Below are 21,656 nucleotides of genomic sequence, written 5' to 3'. Positions count from 1 at the left end.
ATGCACATGTAATACTTACATTACTATAAAAGGAAAACAGTGACAGTCAGGTTTTAATGTTTTATTGATAAATCCTGGATTAGAGATTCTACATATCAAAGACCTGAATTAATTTCTTATTGTGATCTGCTACTCATTCCACTGTCTCTCTCTCTCTCACCCACACAAACACACACACACACATAACGCACTTTCACACTTTTCCTCTTACTGATTTAAAACAAAAAGGTTTCAAATGAAACATTTACAGTGCATGAGCAGTTCTAATACTGTTCTGAAAGTAGAATAAGTAGAATCTAGTGTTGCGGTTCACTCTCGGTGCAGGTAGACTGAGGAGACAATGCTAACTGTAATAACTGCACTGCGAGGGTTTGAAACACAAACTGCGACGGCGATAGCTATGGGAGGGTTAAACCGCATACTAATGGACTAGATTGCCGGTGCTTGTAGAGGTTCGCGTAGCAACAAAGAACACCTGCTGGGTTCGGTAGTGCATAGTTCTCACTTCAGATGAGTCATAAGTCACATCATGCTGTGCTTCGGTCGCTTGATATATTACTGCATTCATGACAGATACAGGTGTTGAGATCTGTACACGTCGTAGCACCTTCATATTATAGAACAAGATACTGCAAAAGCCGAGCATTTCTCGTCCAATCCGTCGAGAATGATAAATAGAGTAGGTTATGATGATACTATTACGATGAAGTATTAAAGACACAGTTGTTTAGCTAAGAGCAAGACAGTAAAAGAGGCAGATTTAGGTGTTGTTCTTTGTTTTGTTTTGTTTTTTTTGGAAGGGGGTGGGGTTAATAAGAGTCCTTAACTCTTCTTTCAGCTTCTCTTTCCTGAAACTCACGTAGCTCCTGTTTGTACCAGTCTGGAGCCTCTGGACCCGATTTCCCAGAAGGTTCATGGTCGTAACCGTAAGCGACTGTGAGTTCCTCGTCTTTTTGAACCGCTCGGATTGTTCGGATGCATTTGATTGGACCAAAGCGAGCATGAACGAACCTAACAAACAACAAGAGAGACAAGGAGAGAAATGTAAGGTGAAGATATCATTTCTAATACAATAGTGTAAATTTAACCAAAAGGTTTCTAATCCCAGGGTTGATTCAAGGGTATTGGAACATAATTAAAGTATTACAATATTAAGTATGCTACGGGTGCGAAAGAGCGAAATATCCGGTAATAGCTTCGGACTCTATTTGAAATACTACACCCAAAAGCAGTAAGCAGTACACCATATGTACGTGAGCAATGTGAATATTCCTGGAATGACAAAGACGACAGAACCGGGTCCGAATTTCTAAATATGAAGATAGCCATGGCTATCTTTTCAGGCTGCTGTTTTACTGTCGATTTTGCTCTGGGGGATGCAAACTTTTGCAAACAATTGTACATCTGCTTGGGAATCCAGCACCTGAATCTGGGTCATGGCACCATTTTAACAAGTTACTACGATCACCATACGTTCGTGTTGGAGATCTAAACAAACTACAAAGAGGAATGTTTTTGAGGCTTAAGGATACAGTGCTGAACACGTGCTGCGTTATTTTCCCACACGAGACATTTTCACACTCACGGGTCGTATTTGCAGTTGGGGGTAAATGAGTGATTGGCTTTGTGTCCAAGCGATGCACAGTAATTCTCTGTATGGTTAAAGGGTTCAGGAACATCGATCACTGTGTCTTCATCTAACGAAATGGTGTTCCCGTTCAGGGACCAATCACGGGCGTCGACCTGGCAACCCAAACCATACGATACATTATTACAGTACTCATTCTCCTCATCAGTACACGTGTAGAGAACAATTATATTTAAAGGAGCAGTTTGTCATTTTTAAAGATCTCCTGCTGCCTGCGAGGAGAACCGTAATGAAAATACAAATCACCCCCTACCCTCGATGACCACATGTGCATTGCATTTTAAAGGACAGCGCTAAATGGCTGTGCTTTGGCTGAAAGTGGAGATCATTTCTGGGTTAGAAAAATGGAAATAGAAGTCTGAATCGAGATCCAAACTACGCAATATTCCAAAGATTTGATTTATTTATTCTTTTTAAAATGTTCACCACGAAACATCATTTCTGATATTTTAAATGTAGGTTAATACAGGTTGAGAGACACTTTTAAATATGACAAACTGCATCTTTAAATGTTTGGGGGGGGGACAAAACATATAAGCATTTGGCTGTTTTCATTTTCAATCTGCTATTTGGGGAAAAAAACAAACAAACAAAAACAACAACAACAACAACAACAACAAAACATTTTAATTGCAGACCCAGGTACACACTCATAGATACTTATATTAATATATTATAGTTATATCTTTCTTGACAAGTCAAATGTACAAATTTTAATGTAGAATGCTGACATAAAATCGCACACAAACACACCTCGGAGTGTGTGATGCGTACTCCATTGTAAAAAGCCATGACTGTGTCAGCGTCTGCGTCAGTTTTGGCGAACAGGCCTTCTCCTGCCCCAGAGATCAGCGACTGCCCCACGTACACACTGTCGTAAACACACACATAGCCAGGAGTATGTTTAATCCACGGTGTACTTGTGTGAAGCGCAATAATCAGCAAAGTGTCTCCATTCAAACGATAAACATGCAGGAATAACTAATATACTGAAAAAATAAATAAATCATATCTATATCTATATATATCTATCTATATCCATCCATCCATCTATCTATCTATCTATCTATCTATATATAACACACACATACACAAATATAACATGCATAGTAAATGCATAGTAAATGCATAAACAAACCATTCCATCCATTTTCTATACCACTTATCCGACAGGGTCGTGAGGAGCCTGGAGTATATTCCAGAGGACTCGGGGCACGGGGTAGGCAGGGGTCACCCTGGACGGGGTGCCAACCCATCACAGGGCACAACTGCACACACACTCCCACATGTTCACACAATACGGACAATTTAGAGACGCTAATCAGCATACAAGGCATGTCTTTGGACTGGGAGAGGAAACTGGAGTACCCAGAGGAAACCCCCAAAGCACAGGGGAGAGCATGCAAACTACATGCACACAGGGCCGTGGCAGGAATCGCAGATGTGCTAACCACTAAGCCACCATGACCACATATTTAGACTAATCAGATGCAAAAAAAACAAAAACAGTGAAAATCCTACAAATGGGTCATTTATATTTGAAAAAAAAGTCATCTATCTTGGACTATAATATATGGTTTCATTAGATTTAGATGGTTCTGGATTATACCAACCGCTGGCTCTCGTAGGGGTCGATCAGTGTTTTGTGAGCAGCGATACAGGAGGAAGTGGATTTGTCGTAGGAGTAAACAGGACCTGAGAGACAAGGACAAAGAGAAAACGTCTTAACAAGTAGTGCTGTAAACGTCTGCCTTCCTTCAATAATATTAGTAAACCAATATCGTTTTTTCCAGGCCATACAAATTAGAAGAGGTGCTCTGACTTACAATCATTTTTGCATTAGCCAAACTGTAATATTCCCATTCGAGTTGTTTATACAGTCGGTAATTTATGCTAGTGGTTATGAAAAGTTTACGTGAAGGTACAGTACACCACATTTAGTGAAAATTAAGACTGAAGCAAACGCTTAATCTCAGGTAACAATACAACGAGGACAAAAACAAAACAAGACCACACCTGTAGGAGTCTCCGAGGTGCTGCTTTAAAGGCGGGACATTAATAAACGTTATGAAAATACAGATGTTGATAAAATAAATAACCGGTTGCTGTTCCCGGGGGTTTGTAATAGCTAGTTCAGATTTATATATCATCTGATATCACAACATAATGGAGCTTGATGATTTAAGAGGTGATATACGATTCCGTGTTTGTGAAGGTTGTCTAATGGGATTCAAAGGTGTCCTATAGGAGTCTGATGGTGACCTCATGTGAGTTAATAGTCCTGATTTAGTGAACCTAATGGCCGTCTGCGCTATTCGAAATGGCCGAACTGGTAAATATTCCATTAGGATACAATTCAATTTGCAGATTCGGTGTTTTCGAGCTGAAATACGAGAGCTGAAGGGAGTGTGGTGTTACTGACTGTCAGGCTGAACGGTGAAGTGAGGTCTGCCGTTCTCCTGATTGGTCAGCGTGGCCAGTCTGGCCTCGATGAGCTCCCCATCCACAAAGCTCCCGTACAGAGCCGTGTGTCCATCGGGGTAAACGTAAGCCACTGCTTTGCCCGTCATCTCCCCGTCCTCGTTGACCTCGCCCACCACGCAGCCTCGGTCCTACACACGACGACCGTCTGATTATAGACCGTCAGACCTGATAGATAGCTTCTGGATAAAACAGAAGCTCTACAAGCGTTGCACGAACACACAGTCAAACGTACCGGGTAGTAAATCCAGCAGATGCCATAGTGGATGTTATCCTTGTACTGGCCCTTGAAGATCAGACGTCCTTCCGGGTCGAACTCCTGAGCGGGACCGTTGAGCTCTCCGTCCACGTAGGTGCCGTACAGCACTCCGCCGTCCTCGTAAGTGTACACACCCTGGCCCTGAAGTACATCGTCCACATAGGATCCATCTAGAGTGCTGCAAGGGAAAGCAAAATGATTTTTTTAAAAACAAGGCGTTTTAACTAAACCATTCGTGACGTGCACGTCCAGGAACAGGAGGCATGACGGTGTGAAATAGAAAAAAAAACTGTGATTGTTCTATTGTGGTGTTCAAACTGGATGTGCATGACAAAGAACACACACATTCGTCTATTCTTATTCAGTTATTAGAACTAAATGAACTGATGTCTACGATGAGGGTTCGAATCCCGCCAGAGACGTACATTCTAGGCTGATTGACATTTCCAGAATTGTCCGTAGTGTGCGATTGTGATGGTGATGGGTTGTCACCTCGTCCAGGATGTACCCCGAGTCCCATGGGATTGGCTCCAATCTCCCAGTGACCCTGTGTAGGATAAGCGGTACGGAAAACGCATGGATGATGTCTACAATTATTTTTAAACTATACAGTGATACAGACTTGTGCGATACTACACCGCAGCAATATACTACATATAATGTGATACTACACTGCCAAAGGGCCCGATATTAGTGGAGGGCACAGTACTTGTGTGATTATACTGTATGTCATTCTTTTGTCTTACTACTCCTTATTATATAGTTATTTAGCTCAGCTTGATGAGTTATGATATCAGGATATTACTGAAATTTAAAAGAAGTCAGTGAGTGTGAGACAGAGCAAAGGTTCTTGACCTGCCTGTAATGAATGATTAAGAGTTAATGCCAGACTAGCAGTAAATACATATATATACACATACACACACATATACATATATATATATATATATATATATATATATATATATATATATATATAGATATAGATATATTACATAAGACTCACACCGCGCCAATAACAGCGACGCTGTCTGTGTGTGTACGTGAGTGTGTGTGAGTCTGTGTAAGACTCTGACTCATCTGAAATATGAGTCATGATCATGTCTGAGAAGGCTTGTGTAAGTGTCAAAAATAACACAGTGCTGTAAATCATCAGGAAGTGATGTTTAACCCCGAGTTGCCTCGTGTGGTCTCGCACCTGCCGTCGAAAAAGAAGAATTTGCCCTTTCCATTCTTTTCTCCGTGGAAAAAATGGCCTTCGAAGCGGTCACTGGAGGAGTAGGCGACGGTACAGAAGCCATGGGGGAGCCCGTCATCGTCTACTGGGCCTGTGGACTCACGACACGGCCGGTCAGCACACAAAACTCACACACGTACATACACAAATCCATCAAATAGATGTATAATTGCCCACGCACTGGACTATTCAGCCTAAAAGAGCAGAAACATTCAGTGGGAACGATTCACGATTAGTTTTCTGAATGTCTGCTTCGTACTCATTAGAGACGAACACGTTAAGTGTTACTAGTGGTTAAGGGTCTTGTCCTAGTGACCTAAAGGTTGTGAGATCAAATCCTACACCTGCCAAAAGAGCCACAGCTGGACCCCTGAGAGAAACGTTCCAAACCTTACTAAGATATAGTGTGTGCTTCTTGGATAAAAGGATAAAATTATCTATCAAAAGTATACACTAAATACTCACTAGGTTTTAATAAGTCGATTAGGCACTGTAACAAGTATGTACCTGTTACAGGCACTAAGTCAGCGGTCATTCCAAGCATTAAAGGGGCTATTTGCAATCTTTAGATCGCCTCTGTCCACAAATAACCGAACTCATCTCTAATACTGAAAATAACCGCACATCATTAAGTGTTTTATAACTTTATGCTTACAAATTTAAATGTATTAACCTTTTTTTTTTTCACCATTTATAGTTTCATTTAATGTTGTGTAATGTCCAGGAGCCAAGTTAGTTCCCATTATCACTTACGTTACAGCAGCTATAAACAGCCGTTCCCTCACCAGCCTCTTTTTTTTCTCTCTTCAAGTTAATAAGACAAAAAACAAAACAAAACAAAAAGACACAGGTTGTCATATTTACCAAGAAACCGCAACGCGCAAACTGCTCTGTTTCGGAGTCCAGAAAACGTACTGACTGTACTACTTACACAGCGCTGAAACTGGAGACTCCTTCCTTTACAATGTTTAAAAACATACACAAAGCTTCACTATAGCGACTACATCGATCGGGCATTCTCTCTTCTTTTTAAACCGTTTATTATTAGGTTTTGCAGATTACGCAGGTACCGCCATCCATGCCCATATAGAAACGATAACGTACGTGTGTGTGTGTATACATATATATTAGAACGAGTGGATTAATATAAACCTAGGATTTACCCAGGAATTACCACCAGAACTACTGTCAGATAAAAACTAATCAACACCTTCTGGGCTATCTGATTTGTGAATTCGACAGCGCTGCGGGTATTAAGTTGAAATAAAGACGTAGCGCTACAGCTTTTTATTTGTCCACAAAGCTTCCATAATGGGGGCATTGTGACGTCACAAAGTTGCAAATGAGGTCATTATGGGGTTAAAGCATTGAAGAATCTATCTGCTGAACCTCTAACTGAAGTTATAATAAAAATATAGATAGACAGATGGATAATACTATTAATAATATTAATATTAATAATAATACACAGACATACTTATCAAAAGTTGCCCTGACTGTAAACATGACCAAAACAAATAGCTTTAACTAGCATTTTGTACATAAGGATGATAACATTACCTTCTAAAACCTCATCCACATTGTCGTCGTCGCTGTCCATCTTTTATTTAAACAGTTTCTCGTCAAGGTGATAAATATATATATTTAAAATATATATATATTTTTTTTAAAAAAGCTTTTGTTTTAGTCTCACACCAGAGAGGGGGGAAAAAAACCGTTTGTCACAGCGTGCACGCGCACTTTACTTTTATAGCCGCCATGTCAAGTGTCGTTCCAATGCGCAAGCACAGCACAAAATTCCCCGGATGTTGAATGGACAGCGCTGTGAGAGGAACTGAAATCACTCGGCTCGCGCTGACAGGAAGACAGCGCGCGACGATCTACACGTCATACCCAGACCACACTTTGGATGACGAATGCTATTGATATCGGCGATTTTGATGAGGTCAGGGTTAACCCCCTAAACCCCACATACACACGCACACACACACACACACACACATAAACCCACTTTATACAAAGACGATTCCACTTCTAGGCTCCACTGACATTACACTTACAAATAAAACATATTTTAAATACAGATATAACGCGTCATTCACAACAACCTGAATAACCTAAAACTAATAAAACCTACAGCACTGTGAAAACAGTATTTTTGCCCGCCCCAGCCCACTCTGAGCATGTAACTACACAACATCGTTAAAATACTTAAAAACCTTAATATACTTATTACTTTTAGCAAATCCATGCAACATCAGATGGTTCAATTGTCTTTAGGTTATGAAAAAGGGACATTTTTGCGTCCCAAAGCATTCACTCAGCCTTGTTACCTGAACACGTCCACCCCCGTCAAATATTTGGTATATTCCACCAGTCACTATTCACCAGAAAGGTCCAAATTTCCTGAAGATCATGGGAAGAAGAATTGATTATATATATATATATATATATATATATATATATATATATATATATATATATATATATAGAGAGAGAGAGAGAGAGAGAGAGAGAGAGAGAGAGAGAGAGAGAGACATGTACACACCTTAATCACACTATTAACGTTGTGTGGGAGTTTTCACCGCATTCTGCGACAGGACACGTACACACACGGCAGTGCTCAACCGTTTGACGGCAAACAAGAGCACAGCTGCGTCCCAAACCTCGTACTTACCTGCTATTTAGTAGGCGAAATACATGTATTTCTATATACTATATAGTATGTAAGTACGCGGTTTGGGACGCAGCCCACGGCTTCAAGCAGTCGTCTATTAGCACGTACAGCATGACAAATAATTAACCGCACTTGAAGCTTTCATAAAATTAAAAATGTAACACCCAAAACTGTATACGGTCCCATAACGAAGACGAACTGTATGTCAATACGTGAAATTCTGGAGGGACGTCGGATGGCGTGGCGTGGGGACGTAATGACGTGTGCCGTTAATCGATCTATGTTCTATAACACGTAAAACAGGAACATGAAAGGAATATTCTAAAAGCGACTCATGTAAACACCTTAATCAGAATATTGTCTTATTCAGAATAAGGTCAATAATTAGATTACCGCTGTCCATGTAAACGTAGTCACTGTCAGGTGGCAGGGAAGGGTGCATCTGCAGGTATGGTAAAAATTTTATTTAGAATGGTCAGGCGATTGGCAAACAGCATAGACTATTTCCTGAGAAGTTTCCTGTTTAAAAAACAAAAACCGATCATCAATCCTGGAGCCGTTCATAACACAGCTCTTGCTCTCCTGAACTTTCATTTCACTTGCTGAGAAGATGGAACTCTGCGTTACACCCTGGACCTCGAACTACTTGATTATTACTGTAAGGCTTTTAATATTTAAAGTGTTTCTAGGTAATAACGATATAATACTGAAAATCTCTGTGACGTAATGCCTTTGGCTGTTTTTTTCTGTTTTTTTTCTTTTCTTGTCTGAACATTATAGTCAACACTGACTAATTAATTGATCTTGCTTCCAGCTGATGCTAGTAACCGGAAAAGAATTTATATAATGTTTTACCACTCTGCTTAATCACCTGAATAGAGTTTAAAACCTTTAAAACCTTATGTTCTTTTACTTGGAATAAAGTGTGAAAATGTTTTAAAAAATATATATATTTCTATTCATTTTAAATCAGCTTATTATATAACTCTCTCTCTCTCTCTCTCTCTCTCTCTCTATCTCTCTCAAATGTATGTTATTGTTCATCATAATGAATATGAAAACTGCTGCAGATGTATCATACTTTAAACTCTGGTTATAAATGATGAATGATAAAACTTACACAAAGTGTACAGGTATTTAAATACATGACTGAACTGTACCCTTCATATACGTTGGCCATACAAGTAAGACCATGTTCAAGTTCAAGTTCAAGTGGTTTTATTGTCATTTTAGCCATATACAGTACAGTTGGTACAGTACACCGTGAAATGAAACAACGTTCCTCTAGGACCACGATGTTACACAAAACAACACACTAAACCACATGAGACTCAGAACTAATAAGATCCACAAACATTCTACATAAAGTGCACGTGCAGACGTGTGCCAACAACACAGGACAGTACAATACTACTAAAACAGGGCAATAGGCAGAGTGAGTGACAGTGTAGCGCCGAACAGTACACAGTTCTAGTGTGGAAGTGTAGCGCAGGTAGTGCAGAAGATAGGTGCCAAAGAGTAACATTATAATTTAACAATGGTGTAAATGTAAACATAACATGCTAAGACTGAGTATTCAACAAATTAGCTTATACCAAATATGGACATAGCAGTTATAGTTATAACAGTCAGGTAAAGTGTATGTAAAGTGTATATAGTGACAATAAATTAGATACTATATTTGTTATAATACAGTAAAGCATAATGCAGGAATGTGCAAATATTTCAATGGGAGTTGGATGGTGTTCAGTTCATGGTGTGTGTGTGTGCGTATATCAGTCCAGTCTCTGAGTATTGAGGAGTCTGATGGCTTGGGGGAAGAAGCTGTTACACAGTCTGGTTGTGAGGGCCCGACTGCTTCGGTACCTTTTTCCAGACAGCAGGAGGGTGAAGAGTGTGTGTGTGGGGTGTGTGGGGTGTGTGGGTCATCCAAAATGCTGGTGGATTTTTGCGGATGCAGCGTGTGGTGTAAATGTCTATGATGGAGGGAAGACCCCAATGTCAGTTGCAGCCCCTCTGACCATGTCCCAGTCAGTGTGCTCAAAACAGTCCAGAAGAGCAGAGATGGCTCCTGCTGGCCAGGTTTTCACCTGCTTTTTTTTTGTTTGTTTGTTTTTAATAAATTTGCAAAGATTCCCAACAAACTTCTTTCACGTTGTCATTATGGGGTATTGTTTGTAGAATTTTTAGGAAAATAATTAATTGAATCCATTTTGGAATAAGGCTGTAACAAAACAAAATAATGAAAAAAAAAAGTGAAGTGCTGTGAATACTTTCCGGATGCACTGTAGACAGGGAAAAACAAGAGAGAACTGTTTGTGCATGTGGACAGAAGTTAACTTGGACACGCCCACGGTCTCCAGTCCGGATCAGTTTCTGTTTCTTGAGAAGTTAACACATGTTGTAAGAAAGCCACATCACATTTTTTTAGCCTTTTGTGATGAACTGGTGGGTGGATCCTGGCAACTAAGAACGGATTCCTGGTTAAAAAACAAAAACCGACCTTCAGTCCTGGAGGAGTTCATAACACAGCTCTTGCTCTCCTGATCTCTCATTTCGGGACCTCGAACTATTTGCTTGTTGCTGTTTAGAAGAGATAGTCTACAACTCCGTAGAAAGTAAGTTTAAAATGATGATGTCATTTCTTTTGAGTTTAACATTACACATTGAGTTTGTGTTTAGATCTGATTGTTTTATTATAAGACTACATTTATATATCATTACTATCATTCTAGAGTAATATTTTCGTCAAAAATAGAGCTGAAGATACAGTAAGAGCAGTTAGAGACACATACGAGGGTAAATGCCAGGGAATTTTGGTTTATTCTTTACACTGTACAGGCCGTATCTCTTTGAACAACATGATCAATAAAATGTACTCAGTCCTGTAATGCCTGTGAGCATCTGAACAACTGAATTTCATCTGTGTACATTTTGGTGCCTTACACCCTTTTTTTCTTTCTTGTTTTCGAATACCTCCTGATATTTTTGTAGCTCCAAAGTAAAAGTCCTCTACATAATCTCGACTATATTACGTAATCAGTTCAAAAGCCAACACACGTGATACTCATTATTCAAAAATGCATTTTTAAAAAATGAAATCGATAAAGTCGTTGTTGTTAAGATTAAAGTAAGGCTTGTAATATTGAAAGTGTTTCTAGGTAATAACGATATAATACTGAAAATCTCTGTGATGTAATGCCTTTGGCTGTTTTTTTTGTTTTTTTTCCCCTCTCAAATGTATGTCATTATTCAACAAAACAAGAACAGTGATTGTTACACGATCAATAACGTATTTATTTACCTATTAAATAAGAAGAAAATGAAGATAGAGGTTGGTATAGGTCTGTTTACTTCTTGGTCATCCGATTTTTGAGTCAGTAACCGAACAAATTAAACAACAACGAAATTGAAAAGCAACTCGTGTTTCTTTGTACGTCACAAAATGAAATCGTAAACAAAGTAAAATAGAAAAAGGTCAGTTTTTTTGTTGACAGGGTGGAAATCGCTCCGTGGCTGAGGATGGCCCCACACGGACATCCTAAAGATCAGTGAGATTACTGAGGATGGTACCACTTAAAAACCATGAAGATGGCTTTGGACTACAAGTCATATGAACAGTTTTGCTATGATAGCTTTAAGACTGTAATTGCCACTGAAAACAATTCAGTGGATGCTCAGACTTCCTGTGAAAACTATAATGTATTTCCTGGTTGTTGTACCACACGAGGTTCAGTACTCCTGGATTTATATGTACTGATATATCCTTGTGATCTATTGACATTTTCTGTAAGGAGACCTTTATTTAACACTAATGGAAGGAGTCTCCAATGTCAGTAATTTGTAACAGTCAGAGGGAAAGCTGTAACTTTGTGACATGAAATTTTTACACTCTGCATATGGAATGTTTTCTTTATAGATCCTAAGAAGGAGACACCATGCCCAAACCACCAACTCTTAATGAACTGAAGAGGCTGGGGGAGACTAGATTTGGTAAACCTTATCCGAGACACAGACTCAAGCTGCTTTACTGGTTTGCTAAAGAATGTCTGAATTTTGATGTCTACAATAAGATGTCCTGGCAGTACGATCCAGAAGAAGGACATTTTGGTTTCCACCTTTTTGAAAACAGAAATGACAGAAACGGTGAAAAACTCCTGCCTGAGGTGGAGCTTGACTACTACGAGGTGGGCAATCTGAGCAGAGCAGGAGCACAGGAGCTGCCAGATTACGTTCAAAAGGATTATATCAAAAACCGTGATGACTGCGACCGCAATATGGACCGCATCATAGTCAGCGTTGATGATGACTGTTTTGACAAAGTCTATGTAACTGAGCACAGTGATCGTGCAGATTTCAACAAGGAAGCCACGTACTGCATCAGCAGGGGCCTCATTATGATTATCAGGGAGCTGACCTTAGAGGACTTTCTCACAGAAACTGGGTATTCGACACTGAGAACGAACACTGATCTGAATATTGAGTTTTCGATACAAATAGAGGACCCTAGTTCATTGGATCATAATAAAAATAAAAAACGCTGCAGATGTATCATACTATAACAGGGCTCTACAGTGAGACCATTTCACTCGCATTTGAGACTGAAAAGTTCTTTGTGCAACTGTGAATAAATATTTAGGAGCACCAGTGCGAGTTGTATAATACAGGGGTTCCCAAACTTTTCCAGGGCAAGGTCCCCCAAATGGCATTAACATTTGACCGAGGCCCCCCTTTTGCAAGATGTCTTTAAAATGCATTAAAAATACAGACTTCTGAATATATCCTGCCTTTTTTATTAATATTTACATCTTACATCTTTACATTACATTACATTAGGAATTGATTGTGTGTGTGTGTGTGTCTGTTGTCTGAGAGTGAGAAAGAGAAAACATACTATTGGAAGGGATGGGCACACCAAATTGTTGAGGCCCCCCGGGCACCCCCTGGCGGCCCCAAAGGGGGCCCCCACTTTGAAAACCACTGGTATAAATCAATCGGAATAAAAACTTAAACTCCAAAATGCATCTACACCGTGCAACAGTTACTTTCACAATGCTTTTCATCACCTCATTCAACCGAACAAGTGTGGAAATACTGCAGAGAAACCTTTATGATGACAAGTACCTCTGTACATCATCTGCTTCTCTCAAACCGCCATCTTTATTGATCCCGCTGAATGACCTGCTCGTGTAGAGACAGCGGTAAATTAATAATAAGGTTAACGCTACAAGGTGGGTTTTAATTCAAAATTCTTTATTAAATAATTCCTTATCAATCATAATCAAGAGTAGCAACAGTTTAGTCTGTAAACATACAGTACACTGCCGCTCTCCTTCACTAGCTCTAATAGCGCATTCACTTTATTTAAACTCAGGGTTGCCAGATATCACTAGAAAAGTCAACTCCAGTTTCCTTGGTTTGGTTTGATTTAATCCTCTAAAAAACACAATATTATCAGCAGACATGGCAACACTGTACTGGAGAACCGATCTAAAACTGATAAACAAACAAACAAACAAACAGAAAACTAATAAAATGTAAAGACAGAAAATGTGCTTAGTTATAAATAAAGAATTTAATATTAAAAATAGATATTATAACAACTTCATAAAATATCAATAAAATGGTAAATGTATAATGGTAAATGGTAAAATGAGAAATGAAATAATGTTTAATTACTATGGGTTGCATTTAATATCAATTTGACATTAAGCTTAGTTCGCTATCTCCTTAGAAAGCTATTAGCCTTTTTCCTAACATGGATCATTTTTGTGTTAGTCTACTTTGAATTAGGACTCTTTATTGTTTAAGATATTTAAAAATAAATATTTTATGCTTGTTTATTTATCAATTAACCAACAGTATTTCTCATTGCTATTATTTAAACTCAATTAACAGTGACCATGAGCAGGGAGCTTATATTTAACTGTTTATGACAGACCTCCTGATTAAAGCTTAAATAAAAAAAGATTGGTGTCTGGATCGGTATCGGTCGTAAAAATCCTGATCGGAGCATTGGAGCAGTAATGAACACCATTAAACTAAAGCGCTTTGCATCTGACGGGTAAATGAACTCACCCAATCACATCCTATATGAGATTATTCAGATATATACACAATATACACAGAGCGGCTCGAGAACTGACTCCAGCCCAGAACCATGACAGTGGGAAAGGTCTAATAGTGTCGCTTTAGATATATTTAAGAGGAGCAGACTTCAAACACTGAACATTGAGGTTTATTGTATTTGTTTAGAAGGTGGAACAGGTTAACGTTTTTTTTTTTTTTTTTTTTTTGCAAACAGCCTGTAAAATTAACTGAAAATATTACATTTAGTTTGTCAGAAGGTAAATTAATTAGTCATGGCTCACATTATGTTCCTAAATTCTGTCATAATTGACCAGCTCAAGTTTTCTCATGCATACTTGTGTGTTATACTGTGGCACATTAATGTTACCATCTCTAAAAAACAAACAAAAAAACAAAAACAAACTAAACTTCAACGGTGCTCCTAAATTTTTGACTGTGCTCCTAAATTTTTGTAATTTGGAGCACAAGTGCTCCTAAAAGAAATTGTTAGCGTAGAGCCCTGCATGTAGTATTCATTTGAGAGCAAAATGCAACCATTTTAATAAAAAGAAATGTTGTGATTGTTGCCTGACATGGGTTAACAGTAGTGCTGACTGCAAGGCAAATCAGAGGTTTATATTAAGATGCTTGTTCAAATACATTAACATTTCTATACTAAGATCTCTTTCATAAACTAAACCTATTAACTAATAAATGGATTAAAAATGTGTTGTTACGTAACAACGAGGTGTAATTGTTAATTCTAAGGAGATGTTTATTTAACATTTATGGAAGGAGTCTCCAGTGTTTTTTAACAGTCAGTAAGTTTTCGGACATGAGAAAGTCTTCAGGACAGAGGGGTTTTCACTTTGCTGTTTGTCGATAATATGACAAGAATGAGAAAACAGAAAGGCGGTGAGGGAACGACTATTTAGAGCTGCTATAATGTACGTAAGTGATAACAGGAACTATCTTGACTTGAGGCTGCTTCATAACATTAAATGTAACTTTAATTTTTTAAAAGTATGGTGAGTTATTTGTATAATTTGGTGGACGTTTCACACTGGAAATTCTTCTGGTGAAGGAAACAACTGTTTATAGTGGTTATAATGTGAGCGATAAGAGAAACTAGCTTGTCTTGTGGACATTCCATCCATCTATCCATTTTTTATACCACTTATCCTACAGGGTCTTGGGGAACCTGGAGCCAACCCAGGGAACATCGGGCACAAGGCGGGGTACACCTTGGACAGGGTGCCAATCCATCGCAGGGCACAATCACATACACACTCACACACCCATTCATACTCTACGGACATGCCAATTGACCTACCATGCATGTCTTTGGACTGGGGGAGGAAACCGGAGTACCCGGAGGAAACCCCCACAGCATGGGGAGAACATGCAAACTCCGCGCACACAGGGCTGCGACGGGAATCGAACCCCCGACCCTGGAGATCTGAGGTGTACGTGCTGCAGACATTCCACAACATTAAAAGTAAATATCAACGGATAAAAGTATAATCTGTTGTTCTTTAACGAATTAAAAAATATCATTGACATTGCTGTGGTATAAAAGGAATAAAACATTCTGGGACATGGGGTGATGTTGATTAATTTCCTACAGTGTGTTCCAAAGTGCTGTATTGCATACAAGTTTTAGAACCTTTAGAACTATCTAGGATAAGTGTAGGATTTTAATAACACTTCATTCATTATGTGTTGTATAATGTTATTTTGAAATATTGTGATATTTTTGCAAATGTATTGTATATCAGTGTAGGGTTTTGGAAGTGGATTAATATGTATGTTTATTAAGCAACTGGCAACCCTGCTATAGGCTTGTACAGCAGCCTGAGCCTCTGATCAGACACCCTCTGATCCATTTGAATCTCTTGATTTGGTGAGTATGCATTCATCGTTATTTTTTATCCCAGTGGTGAAGATTTTGCACATCTTTTTTATTTATTTAATGCACATCTTAGTGATGAAACCCTCCTCGCACTGTTTAGCAGGTCAACTGTTTGCGCCGTTCTGCTCTGAGCTAGCTAGTTAGCTTGTGCTAGTTAGCGGTTAGTCGGATGCAAAGTGTTCAGAGGATAGCATATGAACATTTCCCCCCAAAATTATTACCATTATGTCATTTATATCCTAAAATCAGCCACTATTAGAGGCCAAGTAATGGCTTTTTGGTTTGGGCGTTGAATAAAAAGACCCCCCCCGGCTTTGTTTTTCGAAAAATCCCGCCTTCTTTGGTACGATTGGTAGGTCATATCACGAGCTGTCCTCTTATTGGATACCGTGCTGTCAAATATGCCGAGTAACCAATCCCAGCGCAGGAAATCTGGGCGCTAGAAACGGTTAGCGTCTTAGCTAGCAAACTGAACTCTAATTATAATTATGCTCAGCTATTTCCACTATGACGTCGAGTGATGGTTTACTATATTACATACTTCATTTTAATAAGGAATGAAACATCCATATCTCAAAAAAGATTAGTGAAATAAATAAATCAACAAACAAACAAACAAATAAATATAAATGAATGAATGAATGTATCTTTTGTGTAATTTTCAGTGCACCTGAGCCGCAGCCCTGCATCCCAAAAAGGAAGACGATTATTTCACCATGAACTCTGATGTGGATGGTAAGAAAGTCACTAAGCATATTATAACATTATACCTACGGTATGTTTCGAAAGTTAACGAAACTGGCCTATCCGTAAGTGTTTCTCAGGGTATTTACATACATATAGGATGGAAGACATGATTGTGCTCTCAGAGACGCTCTGTGTTTCAGGTGACCTGGAAAATCAGGTGGAGTTGGAGGAGAAAACGAGGCTCATAAGCCAGGTGCTGGAGCTGCAGAACACTCTCGAGGGTAAAACAACATCGCAGGTTTCACACGGTGCTTAACAGTCTCAAATGGTCAAGTTAAAGGCCTATTCAAGCATAAAACGAGTGTTTAATATGTCACATATCCTGTTATGTAATAGCACTGTGATGAGTGATCTCTCATCTGTCAGCTTCAAGTGTTTTGGAAGAATCTTGCATAATTTTTGCATATATATATGTAAATAGTAAGTTTATCCATCGGTGTTCGGTCAGACAGAGTACACTATATGGCCAAAAATATTGTGGACACCTGAGCATCACACTGATATTTGTTTCTTCTTCAAAAAAGTTGGAAGCACAGATAGTCGTGGAACAATTATCCGTCTTTAAGCATGTGTTGCTTTGTGTTTATCAGATCTCTCGGCACGAGTGGACGCCGTGAAAGAGGAAAACCTCAAGCTCAAGTCCGAGAACCAAGTTCTGGGTCAGTACATCGAGAACCTCATGTCTGCCTCCAGCGTCTTTCAGACCACTGACTCCAAAAGCAAACGGAAGTAAGGGAGGCTTCCTGACTTCCCCCTGGACGGGTCCGTTACAGTCCATTAACTCTCCGCCATGGATGCCCGCGTTTACTTTATTTTAAATTTTATCCACGTATAGACGCTATCTAAGGTACCACTGTTACACGTTACGTTTACGGCGCTGCTTTTGATCTGCTCTTAATATCACATGACTAAAAATATCCTATTAATACATGAAGCTGTTGTATTCTATGACAATAGGAGTAATTTTTTTCATTTATATTTAATATTATTTTTGCCTTATGTTAGGGCAGGGTATTAAAACTTTCACTGCTAAATAGTTCCATTAATTTATTGATGGCATTCATTTGTGTTGCATTTTGTTACTATTTCATGTTGTATTTATTTAATTTCTAATTTAATTAAAAAAAAAAAAGAAAAGCTATTTTAGTTTTTTTTCTCTTTTCGGGAACACAGCAGTGGTGAATGTGCCTGTGAAGCTGCTGTGTGCCGCCACCATGTGTTTTAGGTAAATGGATAAATTAAGTGAGTTATTCAGGTACTTCTGTTCAGGGAAATAACATTTCTGATCTCCTGGTGCTTTTCACTGAGGAGTTTTAACAGGCCTCCATTACAGCTGTGTCCACGCACAACATTCCTGAGCTGTATTTAACATTTGTGTAATAGTTAAGACATTTAACCATTGTTTGATCTTATTAGTGCCTGTTTTAATAAACATATGTTTTCATTTGAAATCTGGTGCTCATTAATATATTAAGTATACGGTACACACATGGATTACAGTCTCCTCCGAAAGTATTGGAGCAGCAAGGCCAATTCAGTTGTATTCGCTATATATTGTTTGAGGTCGAAAGATGGATATGAGATGATGGATCAGAAGAGTTTGTCCCTTCAGTCTCCTCTTCAGAAGGTGAAATGCTGTTGATGGGCAGCAAGAAACACGTATCGGTCGCGTGTTCCAATATTTTTGATCATTTGAAAAAATCGGTGGGTTCAAACAAATGGTGCGATGTTCTAAGTTGTTTAACAGATCTAGATGTGAATATGAGGAAATGAAAGCTGAAGTTCTGATCCTATCGTCTCATGTTCATCTTTTGACCTCGAACCCAAATGTCTTCAATGTATAGCGAGAACAACAGAATTGGCCTTGCTGTTCCCCTTATGTAAAAAAAAATATATAAATCACACATTTCAGATGGGCACAAGTTTAAATCAACATGCTTTGTTTTCACCACGTTTGATCACATCTGAAAACGAGCTATTCGTTTTGTGAGAAAATCACAGCTGAAAAACGAAACCACTACGCCCTACGTGTGAAAATAAACCAATCGAGTGCAAATAAAAACCCTTGCTTGTGATAAATGTGTGAAACCAAACAAACGAAGTGTCTAAAAAGACATCTGCTGAAGGATTCTGCACAGAACCTTTAAAGGTTCTCCCATCAGGACAAACTAAGAACGCTTTATTGTTTTCTTTTAGCGTCGGTGAAATAGAGCTGCTGGCTATAATGCATCCTTTTGCTATAAACACTTATTATAGAGTCTGATACCTGATGCTTTGCGCGTTTTAGAAAATAAGATATAGCCGAAACCTTTCTGAAATGTGAAAATATGCTTCTACATCAGCACATTTTAAAGCTTCCCCATAGGAACAATCCGGAAAACCTTTGGTATTGTAGATGAAACCTTGCTTATGAAAACGGAGGCCTCAAGGCTGAAGGGATCTTTACAATCCGTGCCATGCAAATGAGCTTTTAAACTAACATGCAAATGGAGAATTCATTCTAATAAGCCGTGATTTGAAATCCAAAGTAAACTGAACCAGAGAGAAAGAACCACTCGTACTGAACATCCTGAATTTCAAACACACTTGGTAGTGTTAATACGGTAGTATACAGCTGTTGAAGAGTAATGATTTATAATCCGGTGTGCCTGGGTTCCGAGGTTCCCGGGTTCGAGTCTACCTCCTCTTAATGTTTCTTCCTTATGCCTTCTCAAGTCACATCCGGTTCGTTCGTTAGTGATCTAAATCTACATCCGGATTTCTGTTAAGCTTCTTAGTGACAATGGCTATTGTTCAAATTGCTATACATATAAATAAATAAAAAAAATTCACCTTTCAAGAATGGTAGAATATGTCTCAGGAGTAATGGCGAGCCGGGGAGAGTGAGTCTCAAGCGGATTAGCAAATGAAATACAGTACGAAATAATAGTCACAAAACAAAACAGGAGTTTTTTGCTTTATTGATTTTGTAATAAATATCATACTGTGATAGAAAAGAAATAGAAGTTGCCCCCCCCCCCCCCCCTCCACCCCTGAAAAAAAAGAGGTTTAATTATTACAAGGAGACATCACCTCAATCTCAGTAATGTGTGAATAATACTACCTGATGCGACAGTCAATCATTTATAGCATGGACGTGGCAGTGGGACAAGAAGAACTATCCCTGAACAAGGTGTACCTGACAACAATTATTCAGAAAGACATCTGACATACGTATCTCCCTACCATTCGGGTGGACACACCTGTAACGAGATTAATAATGTGAAAACGGAAAGTGATCAACTGTTAATCCTTAAATTAATAAACGTGAGAAATGTCTGAGCTAATATTGTTCGAGCGTCATTTTGACATCAAGTGCTTCATGTACTTTATGGAACAAAGTCATTCTTCATTGAGATCTTCGACGTCCTCGTCATTTTTTTTTCTTACAGTACTAAAGACGTAACGTTTGAGTCATGCTGATCATCATAGTTCTCCATGGTTCCAAATGTTCAACAAAACATTTTGAGTAAAAACATCAAACAAAATCAATTATTCAGTCCATTCAAATCAAGCCACCCCCACGAGGAGCTCGCAATGTTTCAAAAAATACCGCATATTTACCCCAGATTTGGGCCGAGGCGCGTCATGTGACGTCATCACAACGTTCATTCAGCCAAAGCCTGCTTCGATTCACGTGCGTCGAGCACGAGTACAGCTGAAAGGTCTCATTTACCAACAGACATCACTGCAAAAGAACGTGCAGAACTATTTCGTGCTATTGCAGTGTTGCTAATGCAAGTAGTTTTTAGCAAAAAAAACAAACAAACAAACAAACAAAAAAAAAAAACACCCAAAAAAATCTATATCGCAATTTTTGAAAAAACCCGCAGCAAAATCAAGTAAACCCATAATAAGGCAAGAGGAGTTTTGCTAGGAATCTCTTTGTCTTCGAACCTTATTTGAAGTATTGTACGTCGCTTTGGATAAAAGCGTCTGCTAAATGAATAAACGTAAACGTAAGAAAGAAAAGCGAGGAACAATGTACAAAATGTTACAGCGGACCAAATATTATGAAAGGATCCAAAAGCTTTTCATAGGGATGAAAAACCTTAGTTTGATCTTTATAGCACGGAAAGTAAGTGGAGTATAACCATAAAAATAGTTTAAAAAACCCCCCAAAAACCCCTACTCATAATCACAATTACCCACAATGTGTGTTTTTGTAAACGTCAATCCGATGCGATTTCTAATAAGCTCATTCGTTATGAGCTCTTAAGCAAATTCATATCAACTTTGAATCCATTTAAATCTAAAATGTATTCTAATTGGTCGTCTGTTTGTCAGTGTTTCATTTCTTTCAGCGTTTTCTTTAAATTAAACAAAGATGTGTTTTATTCGGGATGGAAACTCGTCTCACCTGTATTAATAAATAACACTTTCATTAAATCTGACCTTTTCAAGTTCCAAAGTGAATAAAAGCCTAGCTATAAATAGAGTTCACATAACAACGTGGAGCTGGAAAACACTTCGGTTCTCTACCCGATTATAACCATAAACGGAAGTACTTGGATCCTGGAGTCTGACAATATTATTTCAGTATGGATTTCGGATATTTGTATTATTTACGCTTTACGTAAAATAAAA

General features: G+C 38.7%; 2 protein-coding genes across 5 annotated transcripts; one reads left to right on the top strand and one right to left on the bottom strand.

Moving 5' to 3' along the window:
- Positions 1-46: 46 nt before the first annotated feature.
- On the bottom strand, positions 47-7,854 carry setd7 (SET domain containing 7, histone lysine methyltransferase). Of its 4 annotated transcripts, XM_017474181.3 has the most exons (9): positions 6,379-7,143; positions 5,587-5,716; positions 4,814-4,935; positions 4,365-4,566; positions 4,071-4,260; positions 3,262-3,343; positions 2,402-2,519; positions 1,586-1,743; positions 47-1,011 (listed from the first exon to the last, which is right to left on the bottom strand). In XM_017474181.3, exons 3-9 carry the CDS (start codon positions 4,906-4,908, stop codon positions 810-812), a joined length of 1,047 nt encoding a protein of 348 aa, XP_017329670.1. In that variant the 5' UTR covers positions 4,909-4,935; positions 5,587-5,716; positions 6,379-7,143; the 3' UTR covers positions 47-809. The 4 variants fall into 4 exon arrangements, with proteins under 4 accessions (XP_017329670.1, XP_017329668.1, XP_017329669.1 ...); XM_017474179.3 differs by lacking the exons at positions 4,814-4,935; positions 6,379-7,143 and adding an exon at positions 7,186-7,452; XM_017474180.3 differs by lacking the exon at positions 6,379-7,143 and having other exon boundaries at positions 5,587-6,372.
- A 2,788-nt stretch (positions 7,855-10,642) lies between these two features.
- On the top strand, positions 10,643-20,645 carry scocb (short coiled-coil protein b). Its single transcript, XM_017474577.3, has 5 exons — positions 10,643-10,920; positions 12,222-16,274; positions 16,949-17,018; positions 17,171-17,251; positions 17,621-20,645. The coding sequence occupies exons 3-5, from the start codon at positions 17,000-17,002 to the stop codon at positions 17,761-17,763; spliced, it is 243 nt and encodes an 80-aa protein (XP_017330066.1). The 5' UTR covers positions 10,643-10,920; positions 12,222-16,274; positions 16,949-16,999; the 3' UTR covers positions 17,764-20,645.
- Positions 20,646-21,656: the final 1,011 nt, after the last annotated feature.

Source organism: Ictalurus punctatus, chromosome 8 (genome assembly GCF_001660625.3).
Source record: "Ictalurus punctatus breed USDA103 chromosome 8, Coco_2.0, whole genome shotgun sequence".
NCBI classification, from domain to species: Eukaryota; Metazoa; Chordata; class Actinopteri; order Siluriformes; family Ictaluridae; genus Ictalurus; species Ictalurus punctatus.
The sequence above is the reverse complement of the archived record's forward strand: the minus strand, read 5'-3'. Positions and strand labels throughout refer to the sequence as shown.